The sequence below is a fragment of the Peromyscus californicus genome, unplaced genomic scaffold (assembly GCF_007827085.1).
Source record: "Peromyscus californicus insignis strain IS unplaced genomic scaffold, ASM782708v3 Scaffold_8__1_contigs__length_139910024, whole genome shotgun sequence".
In the NCBI taxonomy this organism is placed as follows: Eukaryota; Metazoa; Chordata; class Mammalia; order Rodentia; family Cricetidae; genus Peromyscus; species Peromyscus californicus.
The window spans coordinates 3,177,529-3,196,732 of record NW_026294606.1 but is presented as its reverse complement, the minus strand read 5'-3'; the positions used below and the strand labels follow the sequence as shown (position 1 = coordinate 3,196,732).

General features: G+C 45.9%; 1 protein-coding gene across 2 annotated transcripts in view; it reads left to right on the top strand.

The window, feature by feature from the left end:
• Positions 1–19,204, top strand: part of Dapk1 (death associated protein kinase 1) — a 162,433-nt gene that overhangs the window by 96,987 nt on the left and 46,242 nt on the right. Inside the window, exon 4 of one of the 2 annotated variants that reach the window (XM_052729313.1) lies at positions 18,014–18,152. In XM_052729313.1, the coding sequence (XP_052585273.1) occupies positions 18,014–18,152 (139 nt within the window). Of the gene's footprint in view, positions 1–18,013; positions 18,161–19,204 lie in introns of those variants that run through there. The other variant, XM_052729314.1, reaches the window with a different exon arrangement.

The window sequence follows — 19,204 nt, the reverse complement described above, 5'->3', positions numbered from 1 at the left end:
TCTCCTAATTTTCACTTCCAAGTAACTTTTTATCTCACCTCTTCTCTTGAATCTCTTTATTTTTTAAAATATTTTTACTTATTTTATTTTTTGAGAATCTCATATATGGGTACTATATTTACATTATTTTCACTACTTCCAACTCTTCCCATACCTGCTCCCTCTCAACTTCATGACCTCTTCCACACACATGTATGTATAAATACAACCTGCTCAGTCCATTTAGTATTACTTGTATGCATACACATTTGGGGCTGACCACTTGCCATTGGATAATCTATTGAGGAGCTTATCCCTTGAGAAGACTGTAGCTAGAGTTTTCCTGCCTGGCCCATGATCAGGACAAATCTTTCTCACCCGCCAGTCCCGCAGCCACTCAGACCCAACCAAGTAAACACACAGAGACTTATATTGCTTACAAACTGTATGGCTAGAGCAGGCTTCTTGTTATCTAGTTCTTCTACCTTACATTAACCCATTTCTATAAATCTATACTTCGCCATGTGGCTCGTGGCTTACCGGTACCTTACATCTCTCTTGTCATGGCGGCGGCTGGCAGCGTCTCTCTGCCTCAGCCTTCCACTTCCTAGAATTCTCTTCTCTGCTTGTCCCACCTATACATCCTGCCTGGCTACTGGCCAATCAGTGTTTTATTTATTAACCAATCAGAGCAACACATTTGACATACAGATCATCCCACAGCAGAAGACTATTCTCCTTCTGTTAGTAGCCATTTATTTCCTGTAGCTCCTCATCTAGGGCTGGGGACTTGTAACATTACCTCATCCACTTGGGATGTCAACTGGTCTTGTCATTGTGCAGATCTTGTTTAGGTGAGCATATTGTTAAGATTTCATGTGTGTAGCACCCTGTCATATGTAGCACCCTGACTCATGGCAGATGTCCTTCCTTGTCCTCTGGCTCTTACAATCTTTCCACTCCCTCTACTCCAATGTATCTTGAGCCTGAGGTACAGGGGTTGTATTGTAGATGTGTTGAGACTGGTGCCCCATGGTTAGTTGTTCTCTGCATTTGACCAGTTGTGGATTTTTGTGAGAGTCTCCATCTGGATATCTTTTAACATGTATGGAACTTATTTTTTTTAATAGTGTTACCATTTCTGTGATGCAGATGTGGAGAAGCAGGGTCCCAGCACAGCAATAATCACTGTGTGCTTGTCCAGACTGTGCACCATAGCACTTCCCAAGCACAGCCACCATGAGATGATGAGAAGGCTGCTGTCCTGTCAGAGTGAGAATACATGAGGCTTGGACTGACAGACTCTGACCATCCCTAGGTGATAGTGTCTGAAATAGTTTGATGAGAAAATTCAAGTAGATCAGATTTCATCAGAAATGAAGGGTTTAACATTGGCTTCCTTTAAAGTGGTTGCAGTTGGGCAGGATCATCAAACACTACATTAAAATGAGACCCGGAGGAAATGGGGAAGCTGTATTTGATCTATACCATCTCATTTGGGTCAGCCATTGTAGGCCCTGCCTGGTACAAGTTCATCTAATCTGTGTGTGTCACTCCGAGAGTTGGCAGTACCACCTCCAGATCAGGTATTCTGAGTCCAGATCTAGGGAGGGAGGTTGAAATTCTCACAATAGCTTCTTAGGAAGGGATTATTTTATGTGGGTTTTCTAAGCCTTAAACTTCTGTATGTCTTACGTACATACCTCATTCTTCACGAACTTGTGAGGCACCTCTGCTCTTTACCTCCTTAGTTGGTGCTTCCTGTATTCTATTACCCTTAAACCACATGTATCTCAGTGGATTTCAAAGAGTGACTCTGGAAAGCCAGCCTGGACTATGAGGGCCTCTGGTCTTTCTATCACTTTCTCTAGCCTTGTTTCTCCAAGTTCTACATTGTTCTTTTTTTTTTTTTTTTTAAGATTTATTTATTATGTATACAGTGTTCTGCCTGCAGGCTAGAAGAGGGCACCAGATCTCATTACAGATGGTTGGGAGCCACCATGTGGTTGCTGGGAATTGAACTCAGGACCTCTGGAAGAACACTAGTGCTCTTAACCACTGAGCCATCTCTCCAGCCCTCTATATTGTTCTTATTGCTCCTTTCTTAGCTTTTCCCTAAACTGTGGGAAGATGGACAATGAGATGATGTGGTGGAGCTCTGGTGTCACACTTGAATGTACACCTGTGCTCCTCTTAAGAAGTTCTCTTGAAGACTTATGTCCTACTTTATCTGCCATACTACTCAGGACTGTTCTTGGCCTTACAAGTATATGCCAGGTCCAATAGAGTATAGACAGCTTAGAGGGATGAAAATGCCATTTTTGACTTCAAAACTGTGAGCTGACCAACCAGGATGTCTTTTATTATGAGTTGATGATTTACTTATGTGAGTGTTGTGAAAATATTTGCAAACAACTTTCCTAGAGAGTGGTGTATCCCTTATTCTTGAGCATTAGGGTTTGACTCAATGAGGAAGCAGGCAGCACACAAACAATTGTGAGGCTCTTAACCAAGTGTTGTCAACAAGTGTCAGCAAACAGTGTGCTACAGCCACTAATGGCAAGGGGTTTTCCTCACCCTTGGGTGGTGGTGGCGAGGGGCACAGGTGCCTGGGAAAGGCCAACTAACTGGGGAAGGAAGGAAAATCTGGAGAGTAGTTGTAAAGAAGTTCTCTGGATTTTCTGATCTCACTTGATTCATGATACTGAGGTGAAGGATGACAACCCACAATTCCCAGTACCCTGTCTGCCAATGAAATCCTTCTACTGAAGAATGGTTAGTTGTCCTTGAATGAATAGAGCACATTTTAGCCCTGGACCCTCCTTTCAAAAGCCCTGGGTCCATCAGAAATTGCTATAAATAAATAAATAAATAAATAAATAAATAAATAAATGAATGAATGAATGAATGAATAAATGAATAAATAAAAATAAAAAATAAAAAGTACACTTTTTGGAAATCTCCCTTTTGTTTTCTCAATTTTCTGCTTCATTAAGAACATTGTTGTTTGGAATGGGGTGATGGAGACATGGAGGGGAGAGTAGAGAGGTCAGAGCTTTTTGGCTGATGTAGCTTCTGGTTGCCAGAAACCTACTGGAAAGTCGGACTATCAGCCTTCTCTACCCCTCAGATTTCCATGTCATTGGAAGGGGTTGTGGGAGACTGTGGGAGTCCAGTTCCTAACTTTCCCACCTTTTCTAGGGTTCTTAGGATGAGGAGAGAGGGATAAGAAATATTCAGTAGAAAGAGAAACCTAGCTGATGAGAACAAAGATAGAAACACAAGACAGCTGTGGGAGGGCTTGGATCAATACCCAACAACCCCTTCTGCCTCTTCAAAAGGGATTTTTATAGCAATGCCAAGGGGCAGGGCAAAAGACTTCCCCCTTGCTAGATCAAAGCACACCACATGGCCAAGTGCACACCCTTCCAAACAACTGATAATCACACCTGTGGTCAAATCATCTCCTTATGCAGCCCTTCTGGATAAAGCAAGCTCGGATTCTCAGACCCTGAGTAAGTTCTCACTAGGAAACCTCTGTAAGTCTCTACAGCTCTCCCTTCTTAATATATTAAAGGGCCCCTCAGACCCCTCAGATAGACCGTGTCTGACTTAGGTCATCCTTCTTTCTTAATTAGCCTCACCCATCATGGAGATACACTTTCCATCAAGCATACTCTGCCTTAGGTTGGCAGTTAGCAAGAAGAATGTTACCCATTCTTGATTACCAGCCTCTGACGGGGGGAAGTACAGAGCTAACTCAGCTCTGACTCAGGTCCCTACTAAGAGTTTGCAAGTAGTTGGAACAACCACAGTAATCCTTATGGCTGCCACACCCCCAGTGAAGGAGTAGAGGATGACCAAGATGGAATGTCTTTTTTTTGGATGGGTCTAAGATGTCTATAACAGCCTTAGCTACACAAAGCCCCTTTTTAAATCAATAAACTATTGATGCAAACACATCAAATAAATCCATAGACTCCCTTAGTTTCACCAAACCATGGTTCATCAATATCAATAGATTAACATAATTCTGGTATGATTATTACTATGCATATTATAACTAGCATGAATTTTACTACACATATTTACAATTCTTACAAACTTACATTCAAAAGCAAACGCTATAGGACTTTTGACACTTTACAAACTTTAGCAAATATTCAAAAGATATCTCTTAACAGAACTATTTATATTTTCTTCCAACAGGACAGAGGGTACATGAATTGTGAGTCGCCACAGTTAAAATTGTAGGTGAACTCAAAACTGCTTCATTTCTGAGGTTTGCAAAAGCTCAAAAAAGTCAGTTCTAATAACAGTCTTAAAGTTCCACTGACAGCCTAAGATCAGGACCTGGCTCATCAGTCTCCCACATGGCTCTTGCCACCACTGCTTGGCTCTGAGGAGGAGGAGGATGTGGAGATGTGCAGTCTGGGAGTCCTAGTATGGTCCCCTCGAGGCCTGGGAGACTTGATGTTAGTCCACTGAGTCCCCTCCAGGGGCTGGCTGCCATCACTTACCATGAGCAGGCTGGTGGGCACTAACCTCATGCAGCCTTAGCAAATACATTCTTGGTCCCTTCCCTCCTGGGTCCCAGGCCCACAGCTTCTCTGATCTAGGAGGTTCCAGGGCAGCTGGGCTACAGCTCCCAGCATTGCAAGCTGCTGACTGGTGACTTTCCCAGGCTTCCCTGCACTCCGCTCACCTCGGCTGCCCTCCACCTCCTCTGAGGCAGCTGGCTTGTTGAACTCAGGGCCCAGTGAGTACAAGGCTACCAGCGTTCAGCACACTGGGTCCTGGAAACCCCTGTGTGCTACCCTGCTTGAGCAGCTAAAGGCTACTCCCAGGGTAGCTGCAGGGCTCTGCCTCATTCTGTTGCTGGGAGCTTGGACCGAGTTCCAGCATGTCTTACTTGGGTGCTCTGTCAGCCAGCAGTTTCCCCTGCATCCCTACCTCCACCACTGCTCCACATTGGGGGGATGCTGCCCTGCTTGGCTCTCTGCCTGCCGTCTCCCAGATATCTCCCAGTCCTGCTCCTGGTGACAGGGGTCCAAAGCCTCTGCTGCATTCTTGCCACCATTTCAGCTCCTCACCAAGGCTTTTTCACAGCAGAAAATATGCAGAACCCTACTGCCTGCACTGCTGGCTCTGGTGTCTGCCACCTGTGCTGCTATGGTGTCCGAGGGTCTCAGTTGCTGCTGCCTGGCTGCTGCCACTTGCTCTGGGGGCTTCTGAAGCTGGCAGTCTCTGAAACAGCCCTTTGTTCTCAGACTGCCAGCCTTGCAGTGTCTGCTCAGTCCTGGACACTGCCTTTTATGCCCAGGTCCCATGGGTGCTGGGTGTGTGTGGGGGAACTACTCTACTCTAAATTACTTTATATTAAACCTTCACTATCTCCCTAGACCTAGAGCTTATTCTATCCTAATATACCTTAGCCTATATTTCTATGACTTATTTATACTACCATTTTTAGACCTAATTTAGTAGCTAGAGATTGAGAAAGAGAGACAGAAAAAGAGAGAAACCTAGGCACAGAGAGATACTTGCTGCAGCCTAACTTTTCTATACACAGTTTTTGCTCCCAAAGAATAAAATACCACTCCCTTAACCTTAATACAAAACCAGACATGTCCAACTGCTTCCACAGTGTTCCCTACTCTCACTTACTTCCTCTGTACCCAAGTCCCTGTTCAGGCACCATCTGTGAGAGGCCAGCTCCCACCTTTAAAGGGTTCCTATGAGGAGGAGAGAGGGGTAAGAAACTTTTAGATAGAAAGATAGTGGAGAGGAGAAAGACAGAAACACAAGATAGCTTTGGGAGGACCTGGATCAAAGCCCAAAGTCCCTTTCTGCCTCTTCAAAAGGGATTTTTATAACAATGCCAAGGGGCAAGACAAAAGACTTCCCCCTTGCTAGATCAAAGTACACCACATAGCCAAATCTAGATCCTTCTAAACACCTGATAATCATGGCTGTGGTCAAATCATCCCCTTATGCAGCCCTGCTAAATAAAGCAAGCTCAGATTCTCAGACCCTGAGTAAGTTCTCACTAGGAAACCTCTTTGGGTCTCTACAAGGGGTAAGAGGTATCCACACATATTGGAAGGGATGAGAGGCATGCATACACATCAGAAGGGGTGAGAGCTGTCTACACACCTCTGAAGGGATGAAAACCATCCACACACATCAGAAGGATGAGAGCCATCCACACAGAGAATGGTTACAATAGAGGTAGTGTTGATGGAGAGAGGAAGCAACCTGTATCTGTTTGTTATTCTTCTTTGCTGGTCTCTGTTCCCTCTTCAGAAGAGTTTACTCTGCCCTCTGTTCCTCTTTGACCTGTAAAAGGCTTCTATTTATGCTTCTTAATATATGCTGCACAATGCTTTAGTATGTACTTAGTTCAAGACACTTAACTATTGCCTCCTAGAGTATTTCCAGTCCCCCAAGACTACATCACTAGGTCTCTTGGAAGCCCTGCAAGCATCCTCCAGAGATCTCTTCAACATTTTCACTCAAATGGATCTCCTCAAACTTCAACACTCCAATGTGAACTTCTGGTCTTCTCTCTCTAGCCCATGGCTCCCCTGTCTTTCGTTTTGGTTTTCTATCTACCCTTTGACATCTTTCACATTTTTAAAAATCACCTTTAGAAGTATATTGACTATGCATTTACTAGACTATGTGTGTGTCTTTCTCCTTTAATCAACTATGAGCTTTCTGAGGCATTGCTAGAAATTTACTTGTTTGCTCTCATACATCAAACATCTAGAAGATGTGCAGGCTAGCATAGTGCCTAGTAAAAGTGGCCTAAGGCCTGTCAGTCTAGGAGACTAGCTGGCAGAAGGCACTCTGGTCCTTAGGAACAACAGTGAGGGGACTGTCTAGGCCAGAACATTGGGGATGAGGAGAGGAAGGAGTGCCCACGACATTGCCACCAAGATCCTGCTTGCCTGTGACCTGCCGTGGTTGAAGTAGTCTTCTATAATGGGCACAGGCAGATTGTCCAAACTGGGACAAGGGGAGTTGTATTCACATTGGGTGTGTAGGTTGGGACAAGCTCACTGGAAGGATGGACTGTAGATGGGATTGCAGGGCACAGAAGTTGAAAGCTATTGTGAGCCTCTCACTGATGCCAGTGTCACTCATGAGTGGTGGAATTTGCCATAGACATGTAGTGTAATCCTGCCCATCATGGAGCACATGTTAAATTAGTGTTCAGAGAGAGAGAGACAGAGACAGAGAGAAAGAGTCTTTCAGAGGATCAAAGGTCTCCTTGCTCAAGATGGAGTTCTCCTTTCATGGACCTGAATTGTGTTGCTGAAAGGGACATCCAGGTCTCATCTCCATCTGTGAGCGTCTCTGGTGGGTATGCCTCTCTTCTCTCAGCTTTATCTTTTAGCAGAACAGGGATGCAGGCGGCTACTTTTCTTTCCTTTCAGCATAACTAGTCAGCTAAAGGCTCTCTTCACTTCCTACCCACTCTGCAGCGTTCCTGATTCCTCCCCTGCCCTGACCTTGATCCCCATTATTAACCCCCGGGGCTGGGCTTCTTAGCAACAGGAAGGAAGTTATGGGAAGCCTCCATTTCCACAAGTGAATTTCAGTTCCAAAAATCCTTCTCTTCCTCCAGCTTTTCTTCCTCCTAAAACACATTCTCAAACCGAGGGGAAAGGCCTCCTGCCTTGTGCTCTCCTACAGGCTGGTGGTCTTTTGGCCTGGATTTCCAGATCATTAACAACAATCAGCAACTGTCATTTTAGCTCCTGATGGAGAGTTACATCCAGTCAGGAAGGAGGGGCTGAAGTCACACAACCCCTGGGTAATCGCTTTCCCTTGTTTTCAGCTAGACAAGATAAATTGGTTTTGGAATCATCCTCCATCTATGGCTCTCCTAGCTTGGTTTATGTCCCACTGGCCTTTTGTTCTAATACTGGTTATAATTACCCAAGCTGAGGAGGGGCCTGGCTGCCCCAGCTTTTCCGTTTGCCCCACTTTTGATTGGCCTAATTCTTTCTGTGGGTTTCCAAAGCTTGGGCTGAAGCCATTAAAGTAAAAAGAGGCTTGGCATATGCTGCAGGGCTTTCTGGCTGTGGGGTTTTTCATTTTCCCTGGAATGAGTGCCTTTCTTTAGTTCAAGAAATCTACATGGCCCAAGTGCAAGGGGAATATTGTCTCTCAGCTCTTTCCCTCTCCTTCACCTCCTCCACAGGACTGCCTACAACAGTGCTGCTCCGCAACATTCTTGCTGGTGTTTGAATGTGGCCATGGATTTAGGTCACTGGGCTAAATGGATGAGGCTGTCTCTGCCTGGAGATGACTGTCTTCATGGTCAAGCTGGGGCATCATGTAGTATTATATATGGATTTTTCCTCTCAGTATAACATAAACCCACCACCATCTTGGGGGGTCCCTCACATGGGGGTCCAGCCTTTACCCTCACCCTAATCCTAGCCTTAGTGATCTTGGGAGTGCTGGTGTATGTAAGAAGTGGGAGTAACTAAAAGTAGACTCCAAGATGTAGCATCCATGATGTCATTGTCATGATGAGCTGGGGAGTATGTGGTGATGTAGTGTTTCCTGTCACCCATGCGCCTGTAAACAAGCCTAACAGACTTATTGGTTCACTAAGTTGGACTTGGGTGGAGTCTTGACTTTGGTCACCTGGCAGGTGAGTAGATGTCCAAAGTGATATACTACCAAGGGCCCATGCAGGCAATCTTAGGGCCATGAGTCTCTCTCTTTACATCTGCATCCCACCCATAGTGACACAGCCACTGAACTCTAAGATGTGGTACCCAGAGGGACATGTGTTTCTTAATGGGCTTCTTGTCTAACACCCCACTCGTCAATTTCCTCTTTTCTGAGGCCAACTGCAGTATGAATTTCTGCATCTAAATTTCTCAAGAGAGGGAAGTCTTTATTGCCTGCTGTGTGCATGTTTCTCCTCTCACTTTCCCTCCCCTCTTCTGTGATGGAGAACCAGACACAGGGCCTGGAGAACTCCAATCCGTACTACTGAGCGACACTCCCAATGTCACATTTTCTGAATATTTTCCAACTTTGTATCTCTCTTAAAATATACTACCTAAGACCATCTGTAGTCTTAGGGTTTGATGGATGGGGTGGCCCAGCCTCATGCTTTGAGTACTAAACATACACTCTACCCTCTAGATGCGCAGCTAAGCATTCACTTGGACCCCAGGCTTCCTTTCTAGCTTGCCTGCCTTTGCTTTTTCTCACCTGAATTTGCTCATGACATCACCTGACATACTTGGGGCCCTGGGGCCTGGGAAACCCCAAGTCCAAAGCTCCTAAGACTGTGACTAGAAACTTAAGGTTCCTCTCAAGTCATGGTAATGCCCTAAGCCCTCACCTATCTCAGGACCCTTTCCCGACAGTTGCTCCTTTCTCAGGGGCATCCTCTGGTTCTGTGGAACATCTTGAGAGGTGCATTAGGCCATTGTCTGCAGAACTGTAGATTTTTCTCTTTGAAGTTTTTTCCTGTTCCCAGCTGAACTGATGGGCTCCATCATCATCTCTGGGAACTTTAAACAAATTCTTACTTCATCTGTTTGAAATATTTTCATGCCATCTCCCACATCCATTTCTATTTCCCATGTGCCTTTTCTTCTGGTCCCTTTAGAAATGAAAATGCAAGTGGAGAATCAGAAAATGAGCAAGTGTTCTGAACTGGGGGAGGAAGGACTGTGGTTTATGCCAATCCATTGTAGGTGTGACAACCACCTACCTGAGACACCCTGCAGGGTGTGATGTGCAGCAGTCTCAGCAGCATGCAGGAGGTCTTGTGTGATATCTCCCGGGAGCTAGGAAGGGCTTCTCCTCCAAAGGTGTCTCTTACAACTTTTAACTTGTCTGTGAGCTCAATGCACATTTTCAAGGCTGACTATCCTAGTGATCTGTGCAATGGGCAAAGAGAAAGTAAAGCCTGTTCACTGAAAGAGAAAGAGAAAAATAAAATGGATTTGGGTTTGTTGGCTTGTTTTATAAATGTTTTGTTATATTACACATACTTCCTCAAGTTAAAAATGGAAAATAAGGATTTTTTTTTTAAGTACCTCATGTAGCTAAGAACCGTGGCCTCCTATTTGAGAGTCTGCCTCAGCAAACTGGCTTTGATTACTTGGCTTTGGGCGTGAGTGTGTGGTCAACTCAGTTAGGGCTTGGTGAGGCTTTCTGGGAGCTGGTGGGATGTGAGGATGTGGCTTGTGTGGTACATCCTCCTCGCAGCTCAGTGATGTGATCCGGCCTGCATCGGTGGTGCCTGCTGCCGATGCTAAACCATGACGCTTTTCTGGCATTATGTCTTCATCTTACTCATTCTGCCTTTTCGTTCATGGGTGAGAAGGATGGATGGGAATTGTCAGTTTTCCACATTGCCAATATCTTAATGCTAGATCACTTATTCTTCATCCTGACTGTAGAAGACAGGATTCTTTTTAAAAATCAGATTTATTGGGGCTGGAGAGATGGCTCAGAGGTTAAGAGCACTGGCTGCTCTTCCAGAGGACCTGAGTTTAATTCCCAGCAACCTCATGGTGGTTCACAACCATCTATAGTAAGACCTGGTGCCCTCTTCTGGAGTGCAGGGACACATACAGGCAGAACACTCTATACATAATAAATAAATAAATCTTCAAAAATCATCGGATTTGTTTACTTATTTGTGTGTGTGTACAGTGTGCACATGTGTGTGAGCAAGTATGTACAGGTACACCACGGCATGCTTAGAGAGTTCAGAGGACAACTTTTGAAAGTCAGTTCTCTTCCACCATGTGGGTTTCAGGGATTGCATGCAGGTTGTCAGGTTTGGTGGCAATGCCTTTATCAGTGAGCCATCTCTTGGGTCCTCATAGAGACATTCTGTTTAGGATATCAGGAGAAAGTGGGTGAAGGCTTGTGTGGGATGCTTTAGGGGCCATGATTGAAGTGGAACAGCACACACCACTTTCTGCCACACTCCTGGCTAGAAGGAGGCCCGGATGCTCACATGAATGTGTACACATGTGTATATGCACACAGGCTCATAGAATCTTAAAATGTTGAGCTGGACAACTGAGAGGTGCTTGTCTTAAGTGTGTGGTCGTGTGCACCAAGATCATCTTAAAGACCACGTTAAATGCAGATTCTGGGACCTAGTCAAGCAGGTAAAAGGAAATTGCATTTAAAAATGTCCCTAATTATTAGGTTAAGAGAACCGCTGGACTGAGTCACTCAACTCCCTCATTTTATAGATAGTAAAATTAGGGTCCAATCACCCACATCCAAGGACACAGTTGATACCAAGGCCTATTCGGGCTCCTGGCAGGCCACTCCCAGACATTTTCCCTGGAGCCTATACACAGTAGAGTGTAGGTGGTTCCTGACTGTCCCTAATTCACCTGTCACATGTAGTTGGTCTGTAGCACCAGATGAGGACATGCCCCCCAAACTCAGGGAATCTAGCAGCTACCTTGAAAGGGCCAAGTCTGGTAGTTAGCCTGCAGCTCAGAGTCCTCTGCACTGTGGACTGACCAGAGCCAATCCAGAATTGAATCCTTGTATATTCAGGGCAATTGCTAACAGGAGTCAGGGACTTTCTGCTGTTTTTAATTTAGAGACTAGAATCTTGCAAAGTAGTAATTGGGGGAAGTTTTAAAATGAATTTTCCTTCAACCCACTGACCGTGTACCTACCCAGGAGCCCACGGTGCTTTTAAAACTGTGCTGTAAGGAATCCTTTCAGGAGGCCTTGCTGGTGTGAGAGAACTCCTGCTCCTACCTCTCGGTGGAGACAGCAAGTGCCCGTGAGCTTGCATTTCACACATTTTGTGTGTGTGTGTGTGTGTGTGTGTGTGTGTGTGTGTGTGTGTGTGTGTGTGTGAGCGTTGGAATTTAAAGCTGTCTGACTCAAAGACCTAATGAGGAGGCTCAGTTTTCTCTCAGAATCTGCTCTGCAGATTACTCATCTCTCCTTCTGTCAATCTTCCTTTGTAAGCAAAACATAAAACTTGGAACAAAAAGTTCAAGTACAGAGGATTGCACCGATTTCCTTCTTAGCCTTATTTGGAGGGTCTGATTCTGAGCATGTGTGTGGAAATGACTTTGTGAGAAGGAAAATAAACAAGAAAACAAATATCCAATCACTTGCTGCCTTCTGAGATAGGAGGGACAAGTACATCATAAACAGTGCAACGTGGGCCCAAACCTTTGCTGAAGTGAGGATGAGTATGTAAGTGGGGTGAGCAAGGATGAGTATGTATGTAGGACTGAAGGAGGAATGAGGTGAAGGATGACATATAAATAGGAGGAAGGATGATAAACACAGGGCATTCAGGGCACCAATGATGGCTCTGTTTCCCAGGGGGACATTTGGCTTCCTAGACAAGCCACAACATGGACCCATGTCATGTACAACATGAGATTGAAGCAATGTTCTGGTTGAATCGTAGAGGTGATTAGAAGACCAGCTGGGGCCTGCTTTCCATCAGCTGTGGTTAAGCAGTGCCACTGTACATTCTAGGACCAGTCTAGGGGTTGGGGTTATTCTTGATTCTCTGTGGTCATGGAGCTGCAGGAGTTAAGTTACCAAGGTTTGGCAAATTACCATCCAGAAGCCAAACTCAGATAGCCACCTGCTTTTGTTAATAACGTTTTACTGGGACACAGCCACACGCATTCACTCGAATGTTGGTTATTGTTTCTTTCATGTTGATGCTGAGCTGGCTGAGTCAAGCAGCTGCAACAGACTGTGCAGTCCAAGTGTCTCATGTATGGTCTTACAGAAGTACAGTGGTCCCCATTTGTATACAGTATTTCATGTGTAGTCTTACAGAAATGTGATGGTCCCATGTATGTAGAGTACGTTGTGTGTAATCTCACAGAAGTGTGATGGTCCCCATGTGTAGTCTTACGGAAGTGTGATGGTCTCTGCTACGTGGCCCCAGGTTGATCAGCTGCTGGACTAGGTAGCTTCCTGGAAAGAAGCATGACCTTGAGTCTAGGGGCTCTCTTCAATAGAGAAGAGCTCTGGGGTGGTAGAGGTCAAAGGATTACCCACTGAGCCACCCTCAGAACTGGGACAGTAGGTATCTTTCAGGGACAGGAACATGGGTGGTGCCCATGGACGTCTGTTATAGTGGCCTAAAATGGCTATTCCATTTTTCTCATGAGTTCAGGAATGTATTTGTGGACAGTCTTTGATGTCCATGCTTTCCACTGGGTGGGATTATCCAGCTCCAAGACCTTCTTCACTTGAGGTTTGTCTTAGAGTTTCTATTGCTGTGAAGAGACATTATGACCACAGCAACTCTTATAAAGGAAAACATTTAATTGGGGCTGGCTTATAGTTCAGAGGTTTATTCCATTATCATCATAGTGGGGAGCATGGTGGCATGTAGGCAGACATGATGCTGGAGAGGAGTTGAGAGTTCTACATCTAGATCCACAGACAGCAGGAAGAGAGAGTGACACTGGACTTGGCTTGAGCTTCTGAAACCTCAAAGCCCACCCCCCAGTGACACTTCCTCCAACAAGGTCACACCAGCTAATGGTGCCACTCCCTCTTGGCTTATGGGGGCTATTTTTATTCAAACCACCAGTGTTCTTTGGTTTTCTCTGTGGCTCTCTTATAGCATTTCTATGTGTATTGTGGATAATCACATGTGTAGTCTTACAGAAGGAATTTAGGTGGAATGAACCCCCTTGCCTATGAGAACCACCCTCGAGTTGGCACATAATCACTTCTGTGTTGTCCCTGTAGCCCAAGTAGTCATAGGACCTGCCTGCACTCTAAAAGTAGAGCCATAGATGACATCTCTTGAGATATGATGGCAAGATTCTGGTGCAGAGGGGCAAGGTGTAAGATCCTGTGTACCCATCTTAAGAAGACAACAGTGGCTGGCATCATTTCAGAGCCAGGCACCCATGGGACAGGGGTTTGCTGTGTGTATACCTTTCCAACCCTGTAGCTAGAGTTTTCCTGCCTGGCCCACAGTCAGGACAAATCTCTCTCACCTGCCAGTCCCAAGCCGCTTAAACCCGATCAAATAAACACAGAGACTTATATTGGTTACAAACTGTATGGCCGTGGCAGGCTTCTTGCTAACTGTTCTTACAGCTTAAATTAATCCATTTCTATTAATCTATACCTTGCCACGTGGCTTGTGGCTTACCGGTACTTTACATCTTCCTTATCCTGATGGCGGCTGGCAGTGTCTCCCCCCCCCAGCTTCCTGTTCTCTCAATTTTCCTCTGTTAGTCCCGCCTATACTTCCTGCCTGGCCACTGCCAATCAGTGATTTATTCATTGACCAATCAGCAACACATTTGACATACAGACCATCCCACAGCACAACCCCACAGTTCCTAACACTATATGGGTGGCTTGCAGTGGCCACATGGGGACAGAACACATTGGGAACCACTTTTGTCCTACCCTAATTCCAGAGAGCTATTGTTAAATATTCCAGGGAGGAGTTTTAATTAGAGGCCAAGCAGGAAGAAAGACATCAGTGTGGTGGTATTGTGTTCCCCAAAATATTGTACACCCTAATAAACTTATCTGGGGTCAGAGAACAGAACAGCCACTAGATATAGAGGCCAGAAAATGGTGGCCCACACACCTTTAATCCTAGCACTCCAGAGGCAAAGATCCACCTGGATCTCTGTGAGTTCAAGGCCACACCGGAAACAGCTAGGCATGGTGACTCACGCCTTTAATCCCAGGAAGTGATGGCAGCAAGCAGAAAGTCATATAAGGCGTGAGGACCAGGAACAAGAAGCATTTGGCCTGGTTAAGCTTTTAGGCTTTCGAGAAGCAGTTCAGCTGAGATCCATTTGGATGAGGACACAGAGGCTTCCAGTCTGAGGAAACAGGATCAGCTGAGAAATTGGCAAGGTGAGGAGGAAACTGTGGTTTGTTCTGCTTCTCTGATCTTCCAGCGATGACCCTAGTACCTGGCTCCAGGTTTCCTTTTTATTAATAAGACCATTTAAGATTCATGCAACACATCAGTATTTGCTAACCACAGAGGGCCTAGATGTGCTTGGGAATCTTGGAACAACTCCATTAAAAAAATATTGTTGGCCCCCTTATTTTATAGGAAAAGAACCAGAGTCTCCATGAGCCTGAGTGACCCTGTAGGGTCTAGTTAGGATCACCTCATGTTTGTCATCCTGCCTCATAAGGGCTGGAACTCCTGGGGGTGAGAGGTTTGGATCTGAAGAGAAAGAGCAGATTCACAGGGGGCTGCTGGGAAGAGCCAGCCACTGAAGAGGGCAGAGCCCAAAGCCCAGGGCAACAAGGATGACAATCTGGGACAGGAAGAAGGATTGGTAGAGTCACTAGAAGACCCTATCTGCCTATGTGCTGTACCCAGCCCTGGCAGTGCAGTAAGACAGACAGACACCAACACGAGTAGCCAGACCACAGCCAGTGTTTCCTGTGGGCAGAGAAGGTGTGAGTATGTGTGGAAACACAGCCAGTGTCTGGTGGATGGGGGAAGCCCTGAAGAAAGACAGAGAGGAGGAGGGAACAGCACTATACTCACAGGAAAGGCCCTGCTCTGTTTGTTCCTCTGTCCCTCCCTCCTCTCTCTGGGAAGCTCAGCACTCTGGCCCCAGCATGGGCCAGCTGAGGAACAGCTGAGGGGAGAGAGCTTTCTGGTCAGAGCCTGCCAGGCATCCTGTGTCCTGTGCTATGGGGGCACAACCTTCTTCCTTTACCGTTCAGGACTCCGCCTTGTGCCAGACTTGGGCAGTACTTAGCCATCATCCATCTTTAATCCCAAACCCTCAAAGGATTGTTTTGTGGCTTCTGACTGCTGGGAGAATGAAGAGAGAAGAGATAACTTCAGGATGCAGGTCTGGCTGAGAGGGAATTAAGATTCTAAACCTGGGGGCTGGAGAGATGGCTCAGTGGTTAGGAGTACTGGCTGCTTTTCCACAGAGTCAGGGTTCAGTCCCAGCACCCACATGGCAGCTCACAGTGTCTGTATCTCCAGTTCCAGGAGATTCCATATTCTCTTCTGGCCTCCATGAACACCAGACATGCATGTGGTGCACATAAGTACATGTCGGCAAAACACTCATACACATAGAATAAAATAAATAAATCTTAAAGTTTATTTCTAGGAAAATAATCTAACCTGGGTACCCTGAATCTGGGTGTATGCAGTGTGGATGCCCTCTGTCTGGATGGAGAGGGGAATAGCCATTCCCAACCCAGAGAGCACAGAAAAGGCTGGAGGAGCAGACAGGCTGGCCCATCTCTCTTTGTGTAGGGTCCCTTGCGAGTTCTTGTTTTTCCTGCCCTTTCTTCCTCCCTGTACTTGAAAGATTCCTTCTCTCATTGTTTTGATTCCAGTAATACAATGAGCATCACATTTTAAACAGGGAGAAGTGGAGGCATGTGGTTAGGAGCATTGCAGAGCCTGAACGAGTCTCTCAGAGCTGAGCTGGCGGGTGCAGCAAGGAGAGGCAGGTTCACACACTCTGTTGGCTCCTGCTGTTTTCTGGAGTCCCAGGCTGGGTCACCAGCCCTCTAGGGATTGAGTGAGGCTTGCTAAAGGGGCATGAGACAAACCCCTGAAGAAGTGGTTCCCAGTGTTTTCAGTGCTTGTTAAAAGTACCCAGTTTTCTGACCTGAATTCGTAGAAACCATCGTGCAGCAGGTTGGAAGACCCATAGTCTGTATCACCAAGGTGTCTCTAGTTCCCAGGTCAGTGGAGCCTGAGCTGTGTAAGCAGACAGCTTCTGACTTGGAGGCTGAGGAGGTGGGGTGAGGAGCTTTCCTTTAAGATAAAACCCAGGAGCACTAGCTTGTTTATACTGAATGGGTGTTGATTCACTAGGTATGATGTTTATGGAGTCTCGTCTTGCTGAACAATACAGAATATAGCAGTTATGTGCATAATCACATTTAATTATAATGTTGTGAATTGTTAAATGTGATAAAGATTGCCTTACAAGAACTCTTATTAAACGCTCCCTGTTGTTTTCTCTTAATCACCGCTGTGGAGTTTTGGAGGAATTTGTTCTTCTTTTCACTGGATAGAGAAGTTTTGAGTTGTACCATGAGCCTGGCACCGTGCTGGGGGTAGGGCAGTATTCAAGAGTCACCAACAGCTCAGGGCTCTACCTGCTGCCCGCAATGGATTTCTTGTCTGGCAGTGAGGATAGACTCAATAAATCCTCCACCAGCCATGGACCTTGCAGTTTTGCATAAGTTCATTCTTAGCAACTAAAATATTTCTTAAAGTCATTAGTAAGTGTGTTTTTGAAATTGCATTTATAAAAATGAACATATTCACTTATAAACAAATACTAGACCAAAGGAAATCCTTATGATACCATGTTAAAATCAATTTAAAATCAGCTGAAATACAGGTAGGAATCTTCCGGTTACTCTCTAACATATAGGATTAATTATTCCATGAGTCCTATACAAGTTGGGGTGTAGCTCCTCATCCTTGAACAGAGAGTTAAAAATTCCAAGTTTGAAATGTAATCGAAGTGTTGAAAATTAACATTGGAGGCTGGAGTGATGGCTCAATGGGTCAATGCTGAGCAAGCGTGAGGACCTGAGTTCACATCCCTGGCACTCATGTAAAAGCTGTGTGTGTGGCCACTGGCTTCTGTAACCTCATGCTGTGGGGTAGAGACAGGCAGATCCCAGGGGCTCGCTGGTCAGGCACTCTAGCCAAAATGAGGAGCTCTGAGCTCAGAGAGAGGCTGCATCTTAAAACATAAGGTGAATAAGAGACTGAGGAAGATGTCCCCTCTGGCATCCCGTAGGCCTGCATCTGTGTGGTGAGCACACGCACAGTTTAAAGATGCCTCTGTTCCTTTTTATTTCCCCACAACCTCTCTTTGCCCTGTCCTCTCACTTGTGAATGTGGCACATTCGTAAAGTGCCCGTAGTGGCTTCAGCACACCTTGAAATCATGCCTGTAAGTTGCCAGTCAGCCATGGGAGGATGAATAGAAGATGGGAAGGAGGATCTCCGTTAACCCTGGCTCTCTGTCTGCTCTCAGTGTTGCAGGAGGCGAGCTGTTTGACTTCTTGGCTGAGAAGGAATCCCTGACTGAAGAGGAAGCGACGGAATTTCTCAAGCAGATTCTCAGTGGTGTTTACTACCTACACTCACTTCAGATTGCCCACTTCGACCTGAAGGTAACACTGTGAGTGGAAACCAGATGGAAGCTTAGGCCAGCCATGGCCTTTGTGGCTTGTTGGCTAAGGTAAACTGAGGCACCTGAGTAAAGACATTTCTCCCATGTGGGCTTAACAAATGGAGTTATTCATGTAAATCACTAGCCTATAATCTCTTCCCATGGCTGGGGTGTCTAATGTTCGTTTTGTGGGGTAGAGCCTTAATATCAATGGTCACAGTCAGGAATCCTTGGAAGGACCTAAAGGAGCTTACTAACCGGGTGCTTCAGCTTGGACATTAGGCTGTTTTTGACTGGTTGGCTGGTAGATGGCACAGCTTTCATCCTCCTGTGGCTGGACATTTGGTGGAAGGTATCTTGAGTGTTTCGCCTGGAGTCTGACCCTTTCCTTCACTGTCAAGCAAACCCAACTCCAAACTTGGCTGGGTATAGGTCCTTGGACTGGCTGGAAGCAAGGCTGTATGGGATTGAAAATGTGTGAGCTCCATTTCTAGCTCTTACGGAGGCATGCTCTGTTGGGGAAAGGAAGACAACACAGGGACAACAGACAGTGACTGTTAGGTTGACTGGAGGTGACCACAGGCTGGTGCAGGCCTGCAGAGGGAGAAAGCGTCCTGTAATTTTCACTGTAGCAGGGCCATCAGGCCCATGTCTGTGTCCCCCAGTGTTAACCAGCGCACACCGCAAGGTGGCTTTCTGCCAATGTCCATCTGCTTGATTTCTTGTTTCTGACCTGGGAGCTGGCAATGCCCATAAATAAGTGCTGTCTGGGCAGCTGTCAGGACCAGAGGGTAGGAGATGACAGGTACAGGCTCCGCTTCCATGGGAATGACCCTGATTTCTGCCCTTTCTCCTCAAGTTGTCGAGAAGGGCGGTGCTCTAGTCATCCTGTCCTAGCAGAGCAGACATCTTAGACCTGCCTGCTGTTTCCTGCCTCCCCTTCCTTACCAAGGGTTTTCTGGCCTCAAATTCTTGGTCTTAGACCTGCCTCCTGGAGACTCTGAGCTCAAAAACGTGTTATTCCCAGGGCTCTCTTTTCATCTACATCTTCTT